The following is a 25,565-nucleotide window of genomic DNA, read 5'->3' on the forward strand; positions in this document are numbered from 1 at the left end:
GGGGACGGGCTGTACCGAACACAGCTGGCATTTTGGCAGCTTCTCACCCGCTTGTAATGTTGAGTCCTTGAACGAGTTGTCTACACGCGCTGCCTAGAATTCCTCAACAACAACTCTCTCCTCGACCCCCTCCAGTCTGGCTTCCGTCCCCTTCATTCCACGGAAACTGCCATCTCAAAGGTCACCAATGACCTCTTGCTTGCAAAATCCAACGGCTCATATTCTGTCCTAATCCTCCTCGACCTCTCAGCTGCCTTTGACACTGTGGACCACCCCCTTCTCAACACGCTATCTGACCTTGGCTTCACAGACTCCGTCCTCTCCTGGTTCTCCTCTTATCTCTCTGGTCGTTCTTTCTCAGTCTCTTTTGCAGGCTCCTCCTCCCCCTCCCATCCCCTTACTGTGGGGGTTCCCCAAGGTTCAGTGCTTGGTCCCCTTCTGTTCTCAATCTACACTCACTCCCTTGGTGACCTCATTAGCTCCCACGGCTTCAACTATCATCTCTACGCTGATGACACCCAGATCTACATCTCTGCCCCTGCTCTCTCCCCCTCCCTCCAGGCTCGCATCTCCTCCTGCCTTCAGGACATCTCCATCTGGATGTCCGCCCGCCACCTAAAGCTCAACATGTCGAAGACTGAGCTCCTTGTCTTCCCTCCCAAACCTTGTCCTCTCCCTGACTTTCCCATCTCTGTTGACGGCACTACCATCCTTCCCATCTCACAAGCCCGCAACCTTGGTGTCATCCTCGACTCCGCTCTCTCATTCACCCCTCACATCCAAGCCGTCACCAAAACCTGCCGGTCTCAGCTCCGCAACATTGCCAAGATCCGCCCTTTCCTCTCCATCCAAACTGCTACCCTGCTCATTCAAGCTCTCATCCTATCCCGTCTGGACTACTGCACCAGCCTTCTCTCTGATCTCCCATCCTCGTGTCTCTCTCCACTTCAATCCATACTTCATGCTGCTGCCCGGATTATCTTTGTCCAGAAACTCTCTGGGCATATTACTCCCCTCCTCAAAAATCTCCAGTGGCTACCAATCAATCTGCGCATCAGGCAGAAACTCCTCACCCTGGGCTTCAAGGCTCTCCATCACCTCGCCCCCTCCTACCTCACCTCCCTTCTCTCCTTCTACAGCCCAGCCCGCACCCTCCGCTCCTCCGCCGCTAATCTCCTCACCGTACCTCGTTCTCACCTGTCCCGCCATCGACCCCCGGCCCACGTCATCCCCCGGGCCTGGAATGCCCTCCCTCTGCCCATCCGCCAAGCTAGCTCTCTTCCTCCCTTCAAGGCCCTGCTGAGAGCTCACCTCCTCCAGGAGGCCTTCCCAGACTGAGCCCCTTCCTTCCTCTCCCCCTCGTCCCCCTCTCCATCCCCCCATCTTACCTCCTTCCCTTCCCCACAGCACCTGCATATATGTATATATGGTTGTACATATTTATTACTCTATTTATTTATTTATTTATTTATTTTACTTGTACATTTCTATCCTATTTATTTTATTTTGTTGGTATGTCTGGTTCTGTTCTCTGTCTCCCCCTTTTAGACTGTGAGCCCACTGTTGGGTAGGGACTGTCTCTATGTGTTGCCAATTTGTACTTCCCAAGCGCTTAGTACAGTGCTCTGCACATAGTAAGCGCTCAATAAATACGATTGATTGATTGATTGATTGAGTCCCTTTCAGGTTGTATTAAAAGTGCGAGCTGGGAAGTCCCTCCAGTCAGTACCCTCCTTCTGGGCAGGGATCAGGTCTACCTACTCTAGTCAGTTAATCATATTTATTGAGCATATACTATGTGCAGAGTACCATATGAAGAACTTTGGGAGAATAAATACAGAAACATCATAGCAGACACATTCCCTGCTCACAGCGAACTTACAATCTCTATTGTATTGTACTCTCCCAAGCATTGAATATAGCACTTCAGGGACTCAATAAATACCATTGATTGATTGACTGATTGATAATAGGACAAGAAAGAGGATCCCCTATTTTGAGAATAAAAAAACAGAGATGGTAGTTTTATGGATTATGAACGTTTTCAGAAATCTTTGTGGCCATTTGTTTCCTTTCACCAATAGAACCCCGTACCTATTAGGGAGTATATCTGGAGTGGAATCATAGAAACAAGATAGTCTGAAAGGAACTTTTAGTTGTCCTAACTTCTGCCATAGGAGGTATTCACAGCGAGAAGAGGGAATAAACGTAACCTGACAGTACGTACACCTTGTCTACTAAAAGGAGACAACAGTTTTCTAAAACAAACAATTCAGCAAGCTGATTCTTGGCTTAATGAAAAGAGGATGGGCTTGAGAATCAGAAATCATGGGATCTAATCCCACGTCTTCCATTTGTCAGCCTTGTGACTTTGGGCAAGACACTTAACTTCTCTGTGCCTCAGTTACCTCATTTGTAAAATGAGGGTGAAGACTGTTAGCCCCTCGTGGGACATCCTGATTACCTTGTATCTATCCCAGCGCTTAAATCAGTGCCTGGCACATAGCAAGTGCTTAGTAAAGTACTATTTCCTATTTGTTGCCTCCCTCGGGCCTCAGGAGCCAGAACACGAGATGGTGGACGATTTTCCACCTGAACATCTAGAATGAAGTTCCATCCGGATTAAGCACAAGACAGACGGGGGCTGTGGAGGCGTGGGGGGAGACGTGATGTTGCTTCTGGTCGGTTCTGGGTCTGCCATCTTGCTTGTGAGACAGCAAGGACTGTGCTTCTTCTTCAGCCTTGGCCGCCAGACCACGATGTTCTCTGCTGCCACCTTCACTGCCACCTCCGTGTATCCAGAGCCCAACCAGGAGCTGGAGCCATGCAGCCTCGCCGGCCACTTCCAGCTGAGCTTCTAGCCCTACTCTTTCAATGGAGTAACTGTCCTGGCAATTGCCGGAGAAGATTTGTTCTATCATTGCCTCTGACACATGATTGAGTGAAGGTTATTCAATTCACAGCCGGGACAACCCAAAGTGCTACATACTAATGTACCGGATGGTCATTGGATGATGTGGCTTTCACGGAGACTGCCTGACGCTCACCAGAGCCATTGAAGCAAGATTAAAGATGTACAAACACTCCAACAACAAGACCATGACCACCAGCGCCATTGAAGCTATGCTGTCCACTATACTTTATTCGAGGCACTTCTTCCCGTACTATGTCTACATCATCATCGGGGGTCTCGATGAGGAAAGGAAGGGTGCAGTGTAAGCTTCGATCCCATCGCCTCATACCAGATAGACAGCTTCAAGGCCGGAGGTTCGTCAAGCACCATGCTCAGGCTTCTGCTGGACAACCAGATTCATTCATTCATTCATTCATTCATTCATTCATTCAATCGTATTTATTGAGCGCTTACTGTGTGCAGAGCACTGTACTAAGCGCTTGGGAAGTACAAGTTGGCAACATGTAGAGACGGTCCCTACCCAACAAAGGGCTCACAATCTAGAGGGGGAGACAGACAACAAATCAAAACGTGTGAACAAATGTCGTCACAAAAATAAATGTAAATGAAGCTAGACACACATCATTAACAAAATAAATATAATAGTAAATATGTACAAGTAAAATAAATCGAGTAATAAATCTATACAAACGTATATACAGGTGCTGTGGGGAGGGGAAGGAGGTAGGGCGGTGGGGATGGGGAGGAGGAGAGGAAAAGAGGGCTCAGTCTGGGAAGGCCTCCTGGAGGAGATGAGCTCTCAGTAGGGCTTTGAAAGGAGGAAGAGAACTAGCTTGGCTGATATGCGGAAGGAGGGCATTCCAGGCCAGAGGGAAGACGTGAGCCGGGGGTCGATGGCCGGGCAGGCGAGAATGAGATACAGTGAGGAGGTTAGTGGCAGAGGAGCAGAGGGTTTGGGCTGGGCTGTAGAAAGAGAGAGGGGAGATGAGGTAGGAGGGGGCGAGGTGATGGAGAGCTTTGAAGCCGAGAGTGAAGAGTTTTAGCTTGATGTGTAGGTTGACTAGCTGCTACTGGAGAATTTTGAGGAGGGGAATAACATGCCCAGAGCGTTTCTGCACAAAGATGATCCGGGCAGAAGCATGAAGTATAGACTGAAGTGGTGAGAGACAGGAGGATGGGAGATCAGAGAGGAGGCTGATGCAGTAATCCAGTCGGGATAGGATGAGAGACTGAACCAGCAAGGTAGCAGTTTGGATGGAGAGGGAAGGGCGGATCTTGGCGATGCTGCGGAGGTGAGACCGGCAGGTTTTGGTGGAGGATTGGATGTGAGGGCTGAACGAGAGAGCGGAGTGGAGGATGACACCAAAGTTGCGAGCTTGTGAGACGGGAAGGATGGTAGTGCCATATACAGTGCTGGGAAAGTCAGGGAGAGGGCAGGGTTTGAAAGGGAAGATAAGGAGTTCAGTCTTTGACATGCTGAGTTTCAGATGGCGGACAGATATCCATATGGAGATGTCCTGAAGGCAAGAGGAGACCCGAGCCTGACGGGAGGGAGAGGGAGCAGGGGCAGACATGTAGATTTGGGTGTCATCAGCATAAAGATGATAGTTGGAGCTGTGGGAGTGAATGAGTTTACCAAGGGAGTGAGTGTAGATAGAGAACAGAACGGTACCAAGAACTGACCCTTTAGGAACCCCTACAGTAAGGAGATGGGAGGGGAAGGAGCAGCCCATCAAGGGGAATGAGAATGAACAGCCGGAGAGATAAGAGGAGAACCAGGAGAGGACGGAGTCTGTGAAGTCAAAGTTGGGTAGCGTGTTGAGGAGAAGGGGGTGGTTCACAGTGTCGAAGGCAGCTGAGAGGTCGAGGAGGATTAGGATAGAGCAGGAGCCGTTGGATTTGGCAAGATAGGTTTCAAGAACATGCAGAACGTGGAGCACATTCCCTTGACCTTGGGGAAGGCCCTGCAGCTGGTCAAAGATGTCTTCATCTCCGCCTCTGAGAGGAACGTATACACTGGGGATGCCCTGAAGATCTGCATCCAGGAGGAGACTATCCCACTTCGGAGGGACTAGCTGCCTAGGAGGTGGGGGACGGGCTGTACCGAACACAGCTGGCATTTTGGCAGCTTCTCACCCGCTTGTAATGTTGAGTCGCTTTCAGGTTGTATTAAAAGTGCGAGCTGGGAAGTCCCGGCTATGGCACTCTCTGCAACGTTCCCAACCCTCAAACTCCCAAGTTCCTGCTCCCGAGGCCCGGCCCTCATCCTGGAGATGGAGAGCAGTATGGGGGTGGGGCGCGAGGACTCTGCTCTGTACTCTTTGGATAGGCGTGGGGCTCCAGTCCCGAAAGGTGACCGGAAGTGACTGTCTGCTAAAGTCTGCCCAGTTCCCATGAGCGCCGGCCTGTAGCCCGCTGGGTGCATAATGCCGGTGGGGAGGACCGGAGCAGATGGTGACCAACTCTAGTGTCAGGACCCTCGAGATGCTACCTACCTGTTGGGCGAATTGCCTTGGGGTGAAGCCCGAGTGGATTTTGTATGAGTAGGCTCCATGCTGATTTCAGCAGTTTTTAGAGATTGTGGCTGTGGCAACCTGCCAAAATCAATGGTTCACAAGGCACCAAAAATGTCAGGCAGAATCCATGGGCGATTCAGGTTCTTGTCCCGACTGGCTAAAACGAGCTGTATTTGGGCTCCCATCCAGAGATTATGGAGTGGGACGGGCATGGGGAGGAAGATTCTCACATGCAGGAGTTTGAAAATCGAGGTCTCTGGCCCTTTGCTGGCAGGATTCCCGAGTAGGAACTTGGATACTCACTGTAGATGTCGGCCCTTGCCACCTCAGGCAGACCCGTCTGATGAAGGTATAGCCCAGTGCTCTGCCCACAATAGGCATCCAGCTCAATGCTCTGCCGAGGGGAGGTGTCCAATCTGGTGCTCTGCCCATAATGGGTGCTCAACAGTTAGAGATACTGATGCCCTTGTTCCTCTACTCACTCCCAGCCCTGTTAGTGGGGGAGGCTGATTGAGCATGGTGTGTGCATGGGTTGGGGGAGATTCTGTGGTGAGGCTCAGTGTGGTGTGGTGTTCAGCTGGGGCTGCTGATGGTCACTTACTCAAGTGGCTGAGAAAAGGGTCTGAGATAAAGGTGGGGAGGGAGCAGGTGTGGTTTGATGGGTGAAGGAATGGGTGATGGAAAGGAGAGTTAAGGAGGGGCCACTGCCCTCTGAAAGCATGGGAAGTGGATGAGGGCTAAGAGGCCAGGGCCAGGGGTCAGTGAACCTGGGTTCTAAACCTGGTTTGGTTTGGCCTCCGTTTTCTGTGCTAAAATGAGGATAATAAACAGCATGGTGGGAAAATCACAGGCCTGGGAGTCAGATGCCCTGGATTTTTAATCCTTGCTTTACCACTTTGCTGTGTGATCTTCGTTAAGTCCTTTTACTTCTCTGTGCCTCGGTTTCCTCATCCGTAATATGGGGATTTAATCCTATGCCCTCATACTTCAGCTGTGAGGCTCATGTGGGACTGGGACTGCATCTAACACTTGGCCCACGTCCTGCCTCTGGCCTGGAATGCTCTCCCTCCACATATGTGCCAACCTAACTCTCTTCCTCCCTTCAAAGCCCTACTGAGAGCTCACATCCTCCAGGAGACGTTCCCAGACTGAGCCCCCCATTTTTCCTCTCCTCCTTCTCCCGTCACCATCGCCCCATTTCCTCCCTCTGCCCTAGTTCCCCTTCCCACAGCACTTGTGTATATCTGTACATATTTATTACTCTATTTTATTAATGATGTGTATGTAGCTATAATTCTATTTATTCTAATGGAATTGACACCTGTCTACTTGTTTTGTTTTGCTGTCTATCTCCCCCTTCTAATAATAATAATAATAATGACATTTACTAACCGCTTACTATGTACAAAGCACTGTTCTAAGCGCTGGGGAGGTTACAAGGTGATCAGGTTGTCCCACGGGGGGCTCACAGTCTTCATCCCCATTTTACAGATGAGGTAACTGAGGCACAGAGAAGTTAAGTGACTTGCCCAAGGTCACACAGCTGACAAGTAACAGAGTTGAGATTAGAACCCAGGACCTCTGACTCCCAAGTCCGTGCCCTTTCCAGTAGGCAACGCTGATCCTCAAGCACTGCACTAAGTGCTTAGGAAAATACAACAAATGTGGTAAACATGTTCCCTGCTCACATTGAGCTTACAATCAAGAGGGGGAAACCAACATTAATTATAAATAAATAAATTACAGTTAGGTACATAACTTCTGTCGGGCTGAGGGAGGGGTGAATAAAGGGGGAAAATCCAAATGAAATGCTACCAATGGTAGTAGCCATGTTGATTGATAAGCTCTGAACTAAGGGGAAAGAATACCAGATTCAGCGTATCTAAGCACTTAGTGCTTAGTACTTAGTGCTTTCTGAACAGAGAAAGGACTCAGTAAATACCATTGATTGATGGATAACCCGTGCCCGAAGGTAGGATATAATGCAAGTCACTTGGCTTGATTTTTCTTTCTGTCAAATGGGACCACGATGTTTCATGAATGAGTGAAATACTAGGTAAAGAAATAAAGTAACTTGGGTTCCATGGGGAAAAAATGGTGCCAAAGAAATTAAATTATTTTTATCTTTTCAGGTAAACCAGTTCTCTGTTGTGCATGCTCACCGGTATGTTCATCACCAACACTGAATCAATGGAAAAAAGGAAATATGTGACCGAATTAATTCTCTTGGGACTTATCCAGAATTCATAGTTGTAGAATCTTTTATTTTTTTTGTTCCTAATCATCTACCTGGTAACTCTTTTAGGAAACCTGCTTGTGGTCATAACCATCAAGGCCAGCCAGAATCTCAGCTCCCCTATGTACTACTTCCTCTGTTACTTACCTTTCATACATGCCTTCTACCCCTCTTCTACTACTTCCAAAATGATTTTAGACTACTTGTCTGCCAGGAAAGCCATCTCCTATGATTTCTTTATGGTCGAGCTCTTTCAATCACGCTTCTTTGGAGGGACAGAGGTCATCCTTTTCATTTTGCTGGCCTTTGATCATTATATGGCCATCTGCAAACCCCTGCACTATTTGATCATCATGGACCGGCAGGTGTGTACCCTACTGGTTGGGGTGGCCTGGGTAGGGGGCTTCTTTCATTAAATAATTCAGATTCTCTTCCTATTCCGTCTGCCCTTTGTAGTCTCAATATCATTGATCATTTTTTCTGTGACATGTACCATTTGTTGGAACTTGCCTTCATAGACACCTACGTCATGGGCCTGTTGGTGGCTGTCAATAGTGGCCTGATCTACACTGTCTGTTTCCTCATGTTTGTCGTCTCCTATGTGGTCATCTTGAAATCCCTAAAAGGTTATAGTTCAGAGGGAAGGCACAAAGCCCTCTCCACTTTTGGCTGTGACGTCAAGGTTGTCATGCTGTTCTTCATTCCCTCTATCTTCATCTACATGAGGCCTGCATCCACCTTCCCCATGGATAAAGCAGTGGCCATATTCTACGTTTTCATTACTCCCATGCTAAAACCATTGATCTTCAGTGTGAGAAATGTGGAGGTGAAAAATGCTATGAGGAAGTTATGGAACCAAATAATGACTTCAGGAGAGAAGTGATTCACTTTCTGAGAATTATGGTTTCGGGTTTTTTCAGTGGGAGAAGGAAGAAACCAGGGGCATCTTCAGATGCTTTAAGGGAAATCACTGTGCCATAATCTCTTCTAAAAGAACGGTACTTGAAGGTTTTAATGTATTCTGAATTGGCGGATCAATGAATGTCATTTCCTGTATGCGTTTAATAAGTCTTCCTTCTCATTATGCACATTGATTAAAAAATGCTTTCAGTACATTCTAGTGGAAATTAGAATGCTCTTAAGGAAAGAATAGAAGGGAAAACAGATCATTTTGGTAGATTGGAGAACACTTAGGATTATATACTCAATAAGCGAAATAAATATGTCCAGCGTGTCATTGCAATGACTTTAAACATGAAGGAGAAGAGAGATTTTTATTGGGATTTGGATAGACTTGATGCAGCAGAGTCAGCATTCTGTGATGAAGAAAAAGGGAGGAAACCTTAGAGACAACCTGGACCTTGGAAAATCAGAAAGAATTGTCCATGCCTGCCCAAGTGGGTCCTGCATCAGCTTTTTAATCACCAAATAGCCACCCACTTTCAGATGGAACAAAACCCATCTTGACTATACTCCAACACAGTATTACTCTTTGACAGTGAAACCTAAAAATTATTCAGATTATTGTTGCTATACATGATGTAGAATGCTAATCTGACCATTACTAAACACAATAATAATGATTAGAAGAATCATGGAAAATTATGAAAACTGCGGTATTTGATAAGCCCTTATTAAGTGCCAAATGCTGTATTGAGCCCCGGAGTAGACACAAGCTAATCTGGTTGGACAGTGTCTGTCCCACATAGGGTTCACAGTCCAAGCAGGAGGCAGAACCTCCATTTTACACTTGAGGAAACTGAAGCACCATGAGGTTAAGCAACTTGCCCACGGTAACACAGGAAACAAGTGTCAGAGGCAGTATTAGAATTTATGTCTTCTGACTCCCAGGCCTGTGGTCTTTCTACTAGGCCATGTTACTTCTCCAAATCCAAGTATCATGAGGTACCAAAAATATCAGTTAAATTGTGCAGATGGTTTGATGTCCATCTTCTGAAGAATTAAATTACCTGCAAGAGGCTTAATGATGACCTTCGCTAGCCCTTTCAGAACGAAGAATACCGTGTGTCATTACCAATGACAACATCAATTATTTTTCGATGTGAGATATTACCTTGGGAAGTATCTCAAGACATATACTCTATTACTTGGTATCATCTGGAATTTAAATTACAAGCCTCTTGAGGGCAGGGATTTTCATTTTATGTGAGAAGCAGAACGCATGACCTAGGGGAAAGAGTACTGGTCTGGGAGTCAAGCGACCTGAGGTTTAAATCCTTCTTAAACCATGTAAATACATATTACTCCCTCACAGAGATCTCCGCTCTCTTGATCCCATCCATCTTCTGAGCGCCTCACACCCCACCTCTCCTCCCTCTCCTCTGTACCCAAACTTGATGATCAGATTACTGCGCTCAAGTCTACCCTTTCTACTCAGCTAGACTCACTCGCTCCCCTTTCCCTTTGCCGCTCTCGTACCACTAACCCACAGCCCTGGATCACTGCCACTGTCCGCCTCCTTCGCTCTTATACTCGAGCTGCCGAACGCTGCTGGCGAAATTCTAAACACCATGCCAACCTCGTTCACTTCAAGTTTATCCTTTCCTGTCTTAGCTCTGCCCTCTCCTCTGCCAGACAAAACTATTTCTCCTCCCTTATTGACACCCATGCCCGTCATCCCTGTCAGCTCTTCCACACGTTCAATTCCCTTCTCAGGCCCCCGGTTTCTCCCCCTCCTCCTTCCCTCACACCCAAGGATCTGGCCTCCTACTTCATTAATAAAATTAAATCTATTAAGTCCGAGCTCCCCAAAGTCAATCCCCCCCTTCCCCAACCCCCCGGCTCTAAACACTCTCTGCTATTCTCCCATCCTTCCCAGCAGTATCCTCAGAGGAGCTCTCCTCCCTCCTCTCAAGTGCTACTCCGGCCACCTGTGCTTCTGACCCCATTCCCTCTCATCTCATGAAATCTCTCGCTCCATCCCTTCTCCCCTCCTTAACTTCCATCTTCAACCGCACACTCTCCACTGGTTCCTTCCCCTCTGCCTTCAAACATGCCCATGTCTCTCCCATCCTAAAAATACCCTCTCTTGACCCCACCTCATCTTCTAGTTATCGCCCCATCTCCCTCCTACCATTCCTTTCCAAACTCCTAGAACGAGTTGTCTACACGCGCTTCCTCGAATTCCTCAACACCAACTCTCCCCTCGACCCCCTCCAGTCTGACTCCTCCTCCCCCTCCCATCCCCTTACTGTGGGGGTTCCCCAAGGTACAGTTCTCGGTCCCCTTCTGTTCTCTATCTACACTCACTCCCTTGGTGACCTCATTCACTCTCACAGCTTCAGCTATCATCTCAACGCTGATGACACCCAAATCTACATCTCTGCCCCTGCTCTCTCCCCCTCCTTCCAGGCTCGCATCTCCTCCTGCCTTCAGGACATCTCCTTCTGGATGTCTGCCCGCCACCTAAAACTCAACTTGTCCAAGACTGAACTCCTTGTCTTCCCGCCCAAACCCTGCCCTTTCCCTGACTTTTCCATCACTGTTGACGGCACTACCATCCTTCACGTCTCACAAGCCCGCAACCTTGGTGTCATCCTCGATTCTGCTCTCTCATTCACCCCTCATATCCAAGCCATCACCGAAACCTGCCAGTCTCAGCTCCACAACATTGCCAAGATCCGCCCTTTCCTCTCCATCCATACTGCTACCCTGCTCGTTCAAGCTCTCATCCTATCCCGTCTGGACTACTGCATCAGCCTTCTCTCTGATCTCCCATCCTGGTGTCTCTCCCCACTTCAATCCATACTTCACGGCGCTGCCTGGATTGTCTTTGTCCAGAAACGCTCTGGGCATGTTACTCCCCTCCTCAAAAATCCCCAGTGGCTACCAATCAATCTGCGCATCAGGCAGAAACTCATCACCCTCGTCTTCAAGACTCTCCATCACCTCGCCCCCTCCTACCTCACCTCCCTTCTCTCCTTCTACAGCCCAGCCCGCATCCTCTGCTCCTCTACCGCTAATCTCCTCACCGTGCCTCGTTCTCGCCTGTCCTGCCGTCGACTCCCGGCCCACGTCATCCTCCTGGACTGGAATGCCCTCCCTCCGCATATCCGCCAAGCTAGCTCTCTTCCTCCCTTCAAGGCCCTACTGAGAGCTCACCTCCTCCAGGAGGCCTTCCCAGACTGAGCCCCTTCCTTCCTCTCCCCTCGTCCCCCTCTCTATCCCCCCATCTAACCTCCTTCCCTTCCCCACAGCACCTGTATATATGTATATATGTTTGTACGTATTTGTTACTCTATTAATTTATTTATTTTTTTTACTTGTACATATCTATTCTATTTATTTTATTTTGTTAATGTGTTTGGTTTTGTTCTCTGCCTCCCCCTTCTGGACTGTGAGCCCACTGTTGGGTAGGGACTGTCTCTATATGTTGTCAACTTGTACTTCCCAAGCGCTTAGTACAGTGCTCTGCACACGGTAAGCGCTCAATAAATACGATTGATTGATTGATTCTTCCACGTACTGTGTTACCTTGGGCAAGTCACTATTTTTGTGGTACTTATTACTACTACTACTACTACTACTACTACTACTACTAATAATAATAATAATGGCATTTATTAAGTACTTACTATGTGCAAAGCACTGTTCTAAGCGATGGGGACGTTACAAGATTATCAGGTTTTCCCTCGTGAGTCTCACAGTCTCAATCCCCATTTTACAGGTGAGGTAACTGAGGCACAGAGAAGTTGTGACTTGCCCAAAGTCGCACAGCTGACAATTGGCAGAGCCAGGATTTGAACCTATGACCTCTGACTCCAAAGCCCATGCTCTTTTCTACTGAGCCATGCTGCTTCTCAAAGTGCTTTTATTAAGCACTTACAATGTTCCAAGCACTGTACAAACACTGGGGTGGATACCAGACTATAATAATTACGATATTTGTTAAGTACCTACTATATGACAGGCACTGTAGTAAGTGTTTGGCACTGTACTAAGCTCCGGGCAACAGAGCCCTGGACTCAGTCCACATCCCACATAAGGTTGATAGTCTAAGTAGGAGGGGGTAGGATTTGATCCCATTTTACTGATTGGTAATTGAGGTACGGAGAAGCTCAATGACTTATCCAAGGTTACACAGCAGACAGAGCCAGGATTAGAACCCAGTTCATCTGACTCCCAGGCCCGTTCTCTTTCCTCCAGGCCAGCTTCCTTCCTACTTAACTTCACTGTGCTTCAGTTTCCTTATCTGTAAAAATGGGAATACGATCCCTGTCCTCCTTCTGTCTTAGACTGGGAGCCTTAAAAGGGACTGGAATTGTGTCTGATCCGCTTAAATTGTGGTAATGTAAAGCAGAAGCTCCGTACCATTGGCTTTAAAGCATCCCATCACCTTGCCTCTTCGTACCTCACCTTGCTACTCTCCTACTACAACCCAGCCTACACACTTCATTCCTCTTATGTAAACCTTCTCTTTCTATCTTGATCTCATCTATCTCACTGCTAAACCCTCACCCATGTCCTCTTCATGTCAAGCCACTTCTCTGTGACTCAGTTACCTCAGCTGTAAAATGGGAATTACGACTGTGAGACACAGGTGGGATAACCTGATTACCAGCCCTTAGAACAGTTCTTGGCACATAGTAAGCGCTTAACAAATACCATCATCATCATCATCATTTCCTACCTCTGGCCTGGAATGCCCTCCCTCTTCCTATCCAACAGACATTTACTCTCCCCACTTTCAAAGCCTCATTGAAGGCATAACCCCTCCAGGAGGCCTTCCCTGACTAAACTCTCATTTCACTCTTGACTTTCTCCCCTCATTCATCCCCCGACCCAGCCCCATAGCACTTATGCACACATCCGTAATTTATTCATTTATATTAATGTCTGTCTCCCCCCTCTAGACTGTAAGATCAGTGTTCACAGGGAGTGTGTCTGTTATATTGTCGTGTTGTACTCTCCCTAGCACTTAGTACAGTGTCCTGTACACAGTTAGCTTTCAATAAATGCTACTGATTGGTTGACTGATTGATTACATCAACTCCAGTTTTTTATACGGTGCTTGGCTCCCTAGTAACTATCATTCCTATAATTATTTTACTATCCCAAGTGCTTAGTACAATGCTTTGTACTCACACATCCATGACATGTATGTATATATATCTTTATACTCAGTTGCTTCCCTTACCTGTAATTTATTTTAATGTTTGTCTCCCCCCATCTATTGCAACCTCCTTGAGGTCGGGGGTCTTGTCAACTCTCCTCTCCTAGGTACTTAGCTCAGTGTGCTGTCCAAAGTAAATGCTCAATAAATACAGTTGATTGATTGTTCTGTATACAGCAGACACTCAATAAATTCCAATAATGAATTGATTGAAGAAACACTGGGCTTCACTGCTATGGAGATATCAAAGCTATTCCTTCGGTTTCCTGTAGACTGTGAAGTTGTTATGGGCAGGCAATGTGTTTGTTGTTATACTGTACTTTCCTAAGTGCTTAGTACAGTGCTTTGCACACAGTAAATGCTTAATAAATACCATTGAATGAAGTAATGAAAGTTCAGCTGCTGTTGCTTTATCGGGGCATTTTTAGTGTATCTTCAATACCTAGGAAATATGAAATATTTTGCCCAGTCAGATCTCCTTTAACGAGGTAACAGGACAAAATCAGGCAAGTGTCCACTAGCCAAATAACTTGTTGTTTATTTCACATCTGCTTAGCCTATGGATGCATTCATCTTTGAAGAATCTCTGCAGATGTTACATACCATAGCAGAATGGCATAGAAGGTAGAAAATTCCCTGGGCACTGATAAAATCCTCAGTAAGTTCAGCCAGGGGGGAAATACCACTGTGAGAATGATTAAGCTCTGTTGTTGCTGTTGTTGTTCAGAGTGGATTAAGGTCATTCACATCATGGTGTTCAACTCCTTGTGAACATTTTCTATAAAGTTCTCTTCAAGGAAGCAGAAGTGAAACTTCCCAAGGTCAGTTAAATCCCCCAAATGGGGACATGCATGTTTGTTCCAAGAAAAATCCAATTTAGTCTTTTTTTGGCAAGCCTTTTTCAAAAGGAAGATTTGGTGCCATTAGATGTATGGTATTCATCAGACCCTTGGATGTTCATGGAGTTAGCCCTGGAAGTGAAAATAATTTTCTGAAAGCATCTCAGAATGGAAGAAAGGATTTCTAACACTAGAGATTGAAAAAGTCCTTTTCTACTGTTTATGGTCTCCCAGAGCTATGGATGGGACATGTTTCCTAAATCAACACCATAGCAAAAAAGGTATTAGGCAAAATGTAAAAGTTTTTCTTGTATTAGGTCTGATAGCATGGTCTCCAAGACAAAAGCAGAAATAATTGAGGCCACAGGGAAAGATTTATAGAAAGGATTATTAAAATAGTTCTCTATAAACAAGGCTCTCCATTTACAAGAAGTACTGTCCTTATCTATCGAAGGTAGTTTGCCACTTAAGCTTTTCAAAGCTAGAGAAATAACATCGTCATCTTTGGAAGTAGCAAAAGATATGTCTTCCCAGTTCGACTTGCTTTTTGAGTTTTAGTCTTCCAAATAATGTGTCACAAGTTTCTCCTCTCATTGAATCTACTTGAACATAAGCTCTTGAATGTGTTTAGTGGTGTATAGCTGTTTAAAATATGTTGATATGAATATTTGTTTTCTCAGCCTCTTTGTGAAGTCACAACTGCAAAACTTCATGGTTATCATGGCAGGTCCCAGGGAAATTAAAAAATTCAGCTCAGGTTAAGCTATATGAGAATTCATATGTTTGTTGAATCCAGCAAAGACATTCTTCACACTTCTGTAAGACCATTGTTGACAGGATAAGTGTACCACCTGCTTGTTATGAACTTCCTAAGCTATTGAACAGGAGAGCTGTGTGTCCTAACGGAAAAGCATGGGCCCGGGAGTCAGAAGGCCTGGGTTCTAATCCCAAATTTGCCAATTACCTTCTGTATGACCTTGGTCAAGTCACGTAATTTCTCTGGGCATCAGTTATCTAATCTGTAAAATGAGAATTAAAATGGTGAGCCTTGTGTAGGACAGGGACTGGGACCAATCCTTGTATCCTTAATCTTGTATCTATTCAAGCACTTAGTACACAGCCTGACACGTAGTAAGTGCTTAACAAATTCCATAAAAATTCCATAAAAATTCCATAAATAAAACCCCAAAACAGGGAATTAATACTTTCTTATCACTATTTTATTTACTTGAAAAATAAAGAAATGAACAAAAACATATTAGAAGTTTAAAAATTAAGTTTGGCAAGGACTGTATATTCTAAAGCATTTGGACAATATCAGCATTCAGGAATTGTTTGATGACAATACTAGAGCACCGTAACAAGGAATATTTTTATCTCAGGTACAGGTATTTCATTTGCCATATTTATAATTCAATCAATCAATCATATTTATTATAATGGTATTTATTAAGCACTTACAATGTGCAAAGCATGGTTCCAAGCGCTGGGGAGGTTACAGGGTGATCAGGTTGTCCCACGGGGGGGCTCACAGTCTTCATCCCCATTTTACAGATGAAGTAACTGAGGCACAGAGAAGTGAGGTGACTTGCCCAAAGTCACACGGCTGACAATTGGCAGAGCAGGGATTTGAACCCAATGACCTCTGACTCCAAAGCCCGGGATCTTTCTATTGAGCCATGCTGCTTCTCTGAGCATTGAGCGCTTTCTGTGTCCTGTCACTGTACTAAGCATTTGGGACAGTACTGTATAACAGAATTGGTAGACAGGTTCCCTGTCCACAAGGTGAAGACAGTCAAATAGCATTGTAGATAATCTGTTTGAACGTTAAAATTTCATGCATCAACTTTTGAAAATTTTTCATGCTCTAATCAGACACAGGAAAGCTTATTGTTTTAACTGAGCTGGCTACCTGAATGTGAATTCACTGATGCAGCAAGGACATTCCACTGGGTCCTGGTTTTTATCTGCTTTTTTTTGCCCTCTAATTGAAATTCAGCAATTGAGTTGCTATTGTACTGCACTAAACCTCATTTCCCCTTTGTAAAATGAAGAAGCTAAATAGAGTTCCATCTAATTCACACAGAGTTTGCAGGGAAGAAATGAGATAATAGAAATGGAACCTTTGAAGTCCTACGAAGAGCAGCTCTGCTTATATCTAAGACTTTCTCATTTGTAATTTTCATTATATTTGCAGGTTAAACAGGCTCTCACTTCAGAGCTGACCTCCTCCACAGGAAGAGATGGAAAATAAAAACTATGTGACTGAATCCATTCTCTTGGGATTTTCCCAGAATTCTGAGTTGCAGAAAGTGTTATTTGTGTTTTTTTCATCATCTATATGCCTATAAAGATGACTATAGGGAGGAACCTGCTCATTGTGGTTACAGTAATCGCTAGCCAGAATCTATGCTCCCCCATATACTTCTTTCTTGCCTAACTGCCCTTGGTGGATTACTTTTACTCTACTGCCACAGCCCCCAAGATGATCATAGATTTACTCTATGAGAAGAAAACTATCTCCTTCAAAGGCTGTAATGATCCAGTTCTTTGTGGAACACTTATTTGGATGTGCTGAGGTCTTTGCCCTGGTGGTCATGTCCTATGACCACTACACGGCCATTTGTAAACCTCTGTACTGTATGTCCACCATGAATCGGTGGGATTGTGGACCTATGGTGGGATTGCCCTGGGAGGGAGGCTTTCTGCACTCAATGGAACAACTTCTTTTTATGTTTCGGTTGCCTTTATATGGCCCCAACGTCATTGACCACTTTTTCTGTGATACATACCCTCTATTGGAACTCGACTGCACTGATACCTACTTCATTGGCCTATCAGTGCCTCGCAATGGTGGGGCCATCTGTGCGATCATCTTTCTCTTGCTACTCCTCTCCTATGCAGTTATCCTGCGCTCCCTGAAATCCCTCACTTTAGAAAAGACACACAACCCTCCAGAGCTGCAGCTCCCACGTCACTGGGGTTCCCTGCTTTTTCATGTACATGAGGCCTGGGTGCACCGTCCTCGTAGATAAATCAATGACTGTATTCTTTATATTATCACCCCTATGCTGAATCCTTAATCTACATTCTGAGAAATGTGAGGTAAAAGATGCTATGAAGAAGCTCTGGAGGAGGAAAGCCATTTTAAATTGACATAATAACAATAATAATAATAGTGATATTTCTCAAGTGCTTACTATGTGCAAGGCACTGTACTAGGTGCTGTGGTTGATACAAGCAAATCGGGTTGTGAAAAAGCCAGAGTGAAAATAAATTTATTGATATGGAGTACAAAAAGAGCAACAGAATCATACATTCAAATGCATTTATTGAGTGCTTACTGTGTGCAGAGCACTGTACTTAAGCACTTGGGAAGTACAATTCAGCAACAAATAGAGACAATCCCTGCCCACAAGGGGCTCACAGTCCATAAGGGAGAGATAGACATCAAAAGTAGTAAACAAACATCAGTAGCATCATTAGAAATAAATAGAATTATGAATATATGCACACCATTAATAAAAATAAATAGAATCATTATTATGAACATGTACATATAAACACAAGTGCTGTGGGTCGCGGAGGGGAATAGAGGACAGGGAGTGAGTTGGGGGGATGGGGAAGGGAGGGGGAGGCAGAAGAGGATGGGGGATTAGTCTGGGAAAGCCTCTTCTAATGCTTATTCTGTGTTCAAAGGACACCTGAGTGAAGTGCAAATATTTTTTATTTTGTAGCAATTTCTTACGTACGGGCATCTCACCACCTGTCATTCCTGTTCCTGAATTTGGTTTGCAAGTCACAGAACAGGTTTCTGAAAGCTTTATTCCTGTCTGAGTTCTCAGATGCTGCAAGGTGCCACTAGGGCCATCAATGTCTCATAGCAAGCTGCACATAGCTCTTTCATTTCTGGGTCATTTGCATCACACCACTCTTGATGGTTTCTCTTGGCCTTGTCCAATGTCTAAACAGTTGCCTGCAACAGCTTCACCGCGTTATTTCCATTGGTATTTGTGATTTGATTTATTTTTTTAAGCAGGGTTCCTAGCAACATTCCTAACTAGAACCTGCTAGATTTCTTGGCTGCTATCTTCTTCCTCTTGGAGTTTAGTGGTTTGGAGACCAGTTTTCGGTCAGTGTGAGTGTGGAGCACATGACTCGATGGTCCATCCAAAGTTCTTCTCAATACGTAGTTGCTCCTGTAACTGGACGTCTTTTAAATCCCTCTCCCGCACTATAACGGAGAAAGTACAAAGTGGCCTACAGGAATCCGGACAATAATGTGAATTGTGTCTGAATATATCTGAAGAATAGACATTTTTATGTGGATTTAAGAATGTTTCTTTCTCTTCATAGACTCAGAGGAGTGGAAAGGACCTCAGGGAGTTCAACTTGGGCAAGTCACGTCTAGATGCCTCAGTTTCCTCAATTGGATAATCAGTATCTGTTCTCCCTTCTGCTTTTACTGTCAGCCTCATATGGGATAGAGACTGTGTCGACCTGATTAACTTGTATCTACCCCAGTGCTTAGAACAGTGCCCAACACATTCATTCATTCATTCATTCATTCAATTGTACTTGTTGAGCACTTTCTTTGTAGAAATCACTGTACTAAGCACTTGGGAGAGTACAATAGTAAGCACATAGGAAGTACTTAAATATCATAAAAATATAATCTTTCCCCCTGCCTCTGTACATTATCAAAATGCACTGGGGATAATGATGATAATAATAATGATGGTATTTGTTAAGAGCTTACAATGTGCAAAGCACTGTTGTAAACGCTGGGGTAGGTACAAGGTTATTAGGTTGTACCATGGGGGGGTCACAGTCTTCATCCCCACTTTACAGATGAGGTAACTGAGACACAGAGAAGTTAGGTGACTTGCCCAAAGTCATACAGCTGACAAGTAGTGGAGCTGGGATTAGAATCCATGACCTCTGACTCCCAAGCCCGTGCCTTTTCCACTAAGCCATGGGATCTGTGCCTCTCTGGAAAATATTAGGTTCGAAGTCTCTGTCAGCACACCATTATGCTGCCAAGTGGCTCTTACTGTCAGGAAATTATTTTTCAAAAGCAATTTAAATTTCTTAGGATGTCTTTGAGGCCCTTTGTCTTATTCTTTCCTCAGCGGATATCAAGAGCAATTAATCACCAATCTGCATGTAAAAGCCATTCACGTATTTGAAGAAAACAATTAACTCACCTTAGTCTTCTCCAATCTGAATAATCCCAGTTCCTTAGTTTTTCCTCATGAGTGTTTTGTTTCTTAAACCTATGTCTTTATGCTACTCTTCTCAACTTTTCACGTTCTCCACATCCCCTTTCAAATGTGGAGGCCAAACGTTTATTTGAATTAATCAACCAATTAATGATATATTTTAAGTACTTATTATGTGCAGAGCACTAGGCGCTTGGGGAAGTACAATACCATAGATTTGGTAGGCATGTTACCAGCGCACAAGGAGTTTACAGCCTGGGGGAGGGAGACAGGTATTAAAATAAATTGTGAATACGTACATAAGCATTGCGGGCTTAGGGTGAGATTAATATTTTGTGCTTAAAAGGTACAAATCAAAGTGCAAAAGGAAAACAGAAAGGAGAGGGTATAGGGGAAATGAGGGCCTAGGTGGGGAAAACATCTTGAAGAAGTTACAATTTTAATGAGGCTTTGAAGTTGGAGTGACTGGTGGTCTGTCAGATTTGCAGGCCAGGGCGGAGAGAGGATGTGGGCAAGAGGTTAGTGGCTAGAACGGTGAGATTGAAGTACAATGAGAAGGTTAGTATTAGAGGAGCAAAGTGAGTGGACAAGGATTTAGTAGGAAATCAGTGCTTCTACGACATACGCACATGGAAAACCAGCTGCTACCTTGAACTCAATATATCTAAAACGGAACTCATCTTCATTCTCCAATCTATTTGTCCGTTCAACTTTCTCATAACAGTTGACAGCACTACCATCTTTGAAGCCTGCTATCTTGTTAATGTCCTTACTCCTTTCTCTTTCATCTCTCACATTCATTCTGTTAATAACTCCTGACAATTTTCCTGCTACTACATTTCCCAAATGTGAACTTTCCTTTCAGCGAAAATGGTCCTGACACTTGACAGTTCCCCACTAGACTGTTGCTCCCCACTAATCTTCCTCTGCCTGTCCAGGCTCCACCCTTTCTAGTCTGTACTTCACTCTGATTCCCAGGTCATTTTTCTGTACATTTCTCCACTCCGAATAAACTCTGAGTAGCTGCTCCTCTCCACATCTAGCAAAACCTCCTGATCAAATGTGTAAGGCTCTACTCCAGCTCAGGTCTTCTTATAACAATAATAATTGCTGCATTTATTAATCGTTTACTATGTGCTAAGCACTGTACTAAGTTCTGAGGTGGATTCAAGCTCATCAGGTTGGACACAGTCCCTTGCCCCACGTGGGGCTCACAGTCTCAATCACAGATGAGGTAACTGAGACACAGAGAAGTTAAAAGACTTGCCCAAGGTCACACAACAGACATGTGGCAGAGCCGGGATTAGAACCCATGACCTTCTGACTCCAAGGCCCATGCTCTACCTACTATGTTATACTGCTTATTTATCGAGACTCTTGCTTGGCTACTCCCAGCCTTTACATTTCTTCCAAGAGAATCCGCATCTGGGAAGATGCTGAAACCTGAGACTGTTCTGTGCCTTCAGATCGTTTTCACCTATATGAAGTTTATTTAAGTAAAACTCATTTATCTCCCTCTTTCTTGGCTACCTGTTGAATATTGTATATGCCTCAGGGTATTTGTGGTGTCCTTAAATATTAGCACTAGTCTTCCCAGAAGTCACAAAGTCCAGTTTGGGGAAGATAGGTCTGAAAGTATCCTCCTTGATCATGTTAATTGTGGTCAAAATCCATTTGGAGCATCCCAATGGATATAAGCTTTATACAAAAGATTTCACTTGAGGGGTTTCACTGACAGAACAGGATTCTGCTTGACTTCATTCATCCCTTTTTCTATTGGCATCAGGAGGACATAGACTGACCACTTCTTCCTTGGGTGAGAAGGAACCTGGTAAATACTCAAAAAAGTGAATCAAGAATCAAGAAAATAACAGTAGAGCACTTATGAACTACCATTTAAATTATATATCATAATTCATGTATTTATATTAATGTCTGTCTCTCCATGTAGACTGTAAGCTCACTGTGGGTAGGGGAAATTTTGTTAACTCTATTGAATTTTTCTCTTCCAAGTGCTTAGTACAGGTCTCTGCACGTATTAACTCTCAATAAATACCATCATTTAATGATGATGATGATGATGATGATGAGTAATAAAGGAGGCCAGCATATCTTTTAGGAAATTTGATTAGATGAAGGCAATATGACATTAGACCTCAGACCAAAGTGAAGATTTGCAACCACCTCAAAGTCACATCTGTTTCCTTGAGCTCTTCCATCAGCATCATTTCTTGGGGCAAGATGGACAAAAACCAAGGTACCCTGATTAATTTACATATACCTCAGTACTTAGAACAGTGCTTGGCACATATTAAATCAGTGACTTCCTAGCTATACTTGTTAGTAATCTAAGTAAATTAAGCTCTAACTAACAAGTGATTGAAAAAACACAGTTAATGAATTATATCCAAGTCACTGCTGTTTGGTAGGTTCCATGAAGGGCCATTGACCCTACTATCTGTCCAAATCCTTCAAGGATCAATCATTTGTAGTTTAGCTCCTTTATCGTGCACACCCCGGAAGTACATATGGGAGACATTATTATATTGTGTTCTCCCAAGTGCTTAGTATGGTGCTCTGCACACAGTAAGTGCTCAATAAATATAAATGAATGAATGAATGACTTTCTTCACCACTCCCCTTATGCATGAACACGAGAACACTCTTGGCCATTTCTGTCCTTAGTGTTTACTTGGCTATCACTGTCACTTCAATATTGATCTCAGCCATATCCCATCAGAGGCTAAGTCATCAGCTGTAAAGCTGTTGGGATTCTGCCATCCCAATTTTGATTCTGTTGTACATTCCTCTAGACTGTGGAGTTACACACTGGAAAAATGGCTGGAGAAATTCCTCTCTCACTTTTAGGAACCGTGTGAACTGACTACTACTGAGCATCATAATCATAATGGCCTTTGAGTATGAAAGACAACTGCATATCTATCTATCTATATCTATCTCTATCTCTATATGTATATAAACTTAAAGTGAACAAGATTGTCTTGGTGCTTAGAAATTCTCCGGCAGCGTTCAGCAGCTCAAGCATAAGAGCGAAGGAGGTGGACAGTGGCAGTGATCCAAGCCTGTGGCATAGTGGTGTGGTGCGAAGGGAAAGGGGAGCGAGCCAGTTGAATTGAGTAAAGAGAGTGGAGTTTAGAGCAGTAATCTGCTGATCAAGAGTGGGTATAGAGGATAGGGAGGCGTGGTGGGGTGTGATGCGCTGAGAAAGATGGATGTGTTCGAGAAAGCGGAGGCCTCTGAGGGGCAGAAATATAGATTTACAGGAGAGGAGTGTGAGTGAGTAGGCATGTGAGAAGGTTATGATCAGAGAGAGGGATTTCAGAGTTGGTGATAGATAGATTGATTGATAGATAGATTTTCGTGACTATGAAAGAGAACAGAAAGAACGATCATTTACCAGAAAGAGGAAACTTAAACTTTTGTTTCATGGAACTAGTGTCAGAATCTTGCTCAAGTTACTTGCAAAATGGAGATAGTAGTGAATCATCTCTGCCTCTCAAAAAAGTACCGAGAATAAGTTGTCCTGAGCTAATTAAAGCAAGATGCTAAAAACATTCAAATATTCACTATCATAATGATTTCATTTTTTAACATAATTTTCCAAATGACTAAGTTTACTATTTTGGATCAAGCAATGATATTTATTGAGTGCTTACTCTTTTCAGAGAATTCATTCATTCATTCAATCGTATTTATTGAGCGCTTACTGTACTAAGGACTTGGGAAATACAAGATGTCAACATATAGAGACGATCCCTACCCAACACCGGGCTCACAGTCTAGAAGGGGGAGACAGACAACAAAACAAAACAAGTAGACTGGTGTCAAAATTGTCAGAACAAATAGAATTATAGCTATATGCACATCATTAACAAAATCGAATAGTAAATATGCACAAATAAAATAGAGTAATAAATCTGTACAAATATATACAAGTGCTGTGAGGAGGGGAAGGGGATAAGGCAGAGGGGGGAGGAGGAGAGGAAAAAGGGGGCTCAGTCTGGGAAGGCCTCCTGGAGGAGGTGAGCTCTCAGTAGGGCTTTGAAGAGAGGAAGAGAGCTAGCTTGGCGGATTTGTGGAAGGAGGGCATTCCAGGCCAGGGGAATGACGTGGGCCAGGGGTAGACAGCAGGACAGGCAAGAACGAGGCACAGAGAGGAGGTTAGCAGCAGAGGAGTGAAAATTGCCTGCTGGGCTGTAGAAGAAGAGAAGGGAGGTGAGGTTGGGTGGGGCGAGGTGATGGAGATCTTTGAAGCCGAGGGTGAGGAGTGTCTGTGTGATGTGAAGGTTGATTGGTAGCCAATGGAGATTTTTGAGGAGAGGGGTAACATGTCCAGAGCGTTTCTGGACAAAGACGATCCGGGCAGCGGCGTGAGCTATAGACTGAAGCGGGGAGAGACATGAGGATGGGAGATCAGAGAGGAGGGTGATGCAATAATCCAGTCGGGATAGGATGAGAGATTGAACCAGCAAAGTAGCGGTTTGGATAGAGAGGAAAGGGAGGATCTTGGCAATGTTGTGGAGGTGAGACCCGCAAGTTTTGGTGACCGGTTGGATGTGTGGGGTGAATGAGAGAACAGTGTCGAGAATGACAACAGGTTTGCAGGCTTGTGAGACAGGAAGGATGGTAGTGCCGTATTCTATTTATTTTATTTTGTTAGTATGTTTGGTTTTGTTCTCTGTCTCCCCCTTTTAGACTGTGAGCCCACTGTTGGGTAGGGACTGTCTCTATATGTTGCCAATTTGTACTTCCCAAGCGCTTAGTACAGTGCTCTGCACATAGTAAGCGCTCAATAAATACGATTGATGATGATGATGATGATGATGAGAAAGTCAGGGCGAGGACAGGGTTTGGGAGGGAAGATAAAGAGTTCAGTCTTGCACATATTTGATTTTAGATGGTGGGCAGACATTCAGATGGAGACGTTGTGAAAGCAGGAGGAGATACAAGCCTGGAGGAGAGGGAGAGAGAGAAGGGGTGAAGGTGTAGATTTGGGTGTCATCAATATAGAGATGATAGTGGAAGCCATGGGACCGAATGAGTTCACCAAGGGAGTGAGTGTAGATAGAGAACAGAAGGGGACCAAGAACTGACCCTTGAGGAACCCTACAGTAAGGGGATGGGAGGGCCCCGCCAAGGAGATTGAGAATGAACGGCTGGAGAGATAAGAGGAGAACCAGGAGAGGACGGAGTCTGTGAAGCCGAGGTTGGATAGCGTGTTGAGGCCAAGGGGGTGATCCACAGTGTCGAAGGAAGCTGAGAGGTCGAGGAGGATTAGGATCAAGTAGGAGCCCTTGGATTTGGCAAGAAGGAAGTCACTGGTGACCTTTGAGAGGGCAGTTTCGCTGGAGTGTAGGGGACGGATGGCAGATTGGAGGGGGTCAAGGAGTGAGTTGGCGTTAAGGAATTCGAGGCAGCGAGTGTAGACAACTCGTTCTATGAGTTTGGAAAGGAAGGGTAGGAGGGAGATAGGGCGACAATTAGAAGGGGAGGTGGGGTCAAGAGAGGGATTTTTAGGATGGGGAGACGTAGGCATGTTTGAAGGCAGAGGGGAAGGAACCAGTGGAAAGTGAGCGGTTGAAGATAGAAGTTATTTCCGCCCTTTCCTCTCCATCCAAACCGCTACCTTGCTCGTTCAATCTCTCATCCTTTTCCGACTGGATTACTGCATCAGCCTCCTCTCC

The 25,565-nt window shown here is 44.8% G+C and overlaps 1 protein-coding gene and 1 pseudogene across 1 annotated transcript; both read left to right on the top strand.

Annotated features, from left to right (window-relative positions):
- The first annotated feature begins 643 nt into the window (after nt 1-643).
- Nucleotides 644-4,989, top strand: LOC119922211 (annotated as a pseudogene).
- Nucleotides 4,990-17,175: 12,186 nt separating this feature from the next.
- On the top strand, nt 17,176-18,503 carry LOC119922198 (olfactory receptor 4A8-like). The gene is made up of 2 exons (XM_038742171.1): nt 17,176-17,665; nt 18,376-18,503. Exons 1-2 carry the CDS (start codon nt 17,176-17,178, stop codon nt 18,501-18,503), a joined length of 618 nt encoding a protein of 205 aa, XP_038598099.1.
- The last annotated feature ends 7,062 nt before the right edge of the window (nt 18,504-25,565 follow it).

This window comes from Tachyglossus aculeatus, unplaced genomic scaffold (assembly GCF_015852505.1).
Source record: "Tachyglossus aculeatus isolate mTacAcu1 unplaced genomic scaffold, mTacAcu1.pri scaffold_100_arrow_ctg1, whole genome shotgun sequence".
Lineage (NCBI taxonomy): Eukaryota > Metazoa > Chordata > Mammalia > Monotremata > Tachyglossidae > Tachyglossus > Tachyglossus aculeatus.

Excerpts from the sequence above, each read along its gene's own strand:
- LOC119922198 (XM_038742171.1), top strand. The coding sequence starts at position 17,176 with ATGATCCAGTTCTTTGTGGAACACTTATTTGGATGTGCTGAGGTCTTT. Across the intron at positions 17,666-18,375 it reads GGCCTGGGTGCACCGTCCTC|CAATTTCTTACGTACGGGCA; the intron begins GTAGATAAATCA and ends TTTATTTTGTAG.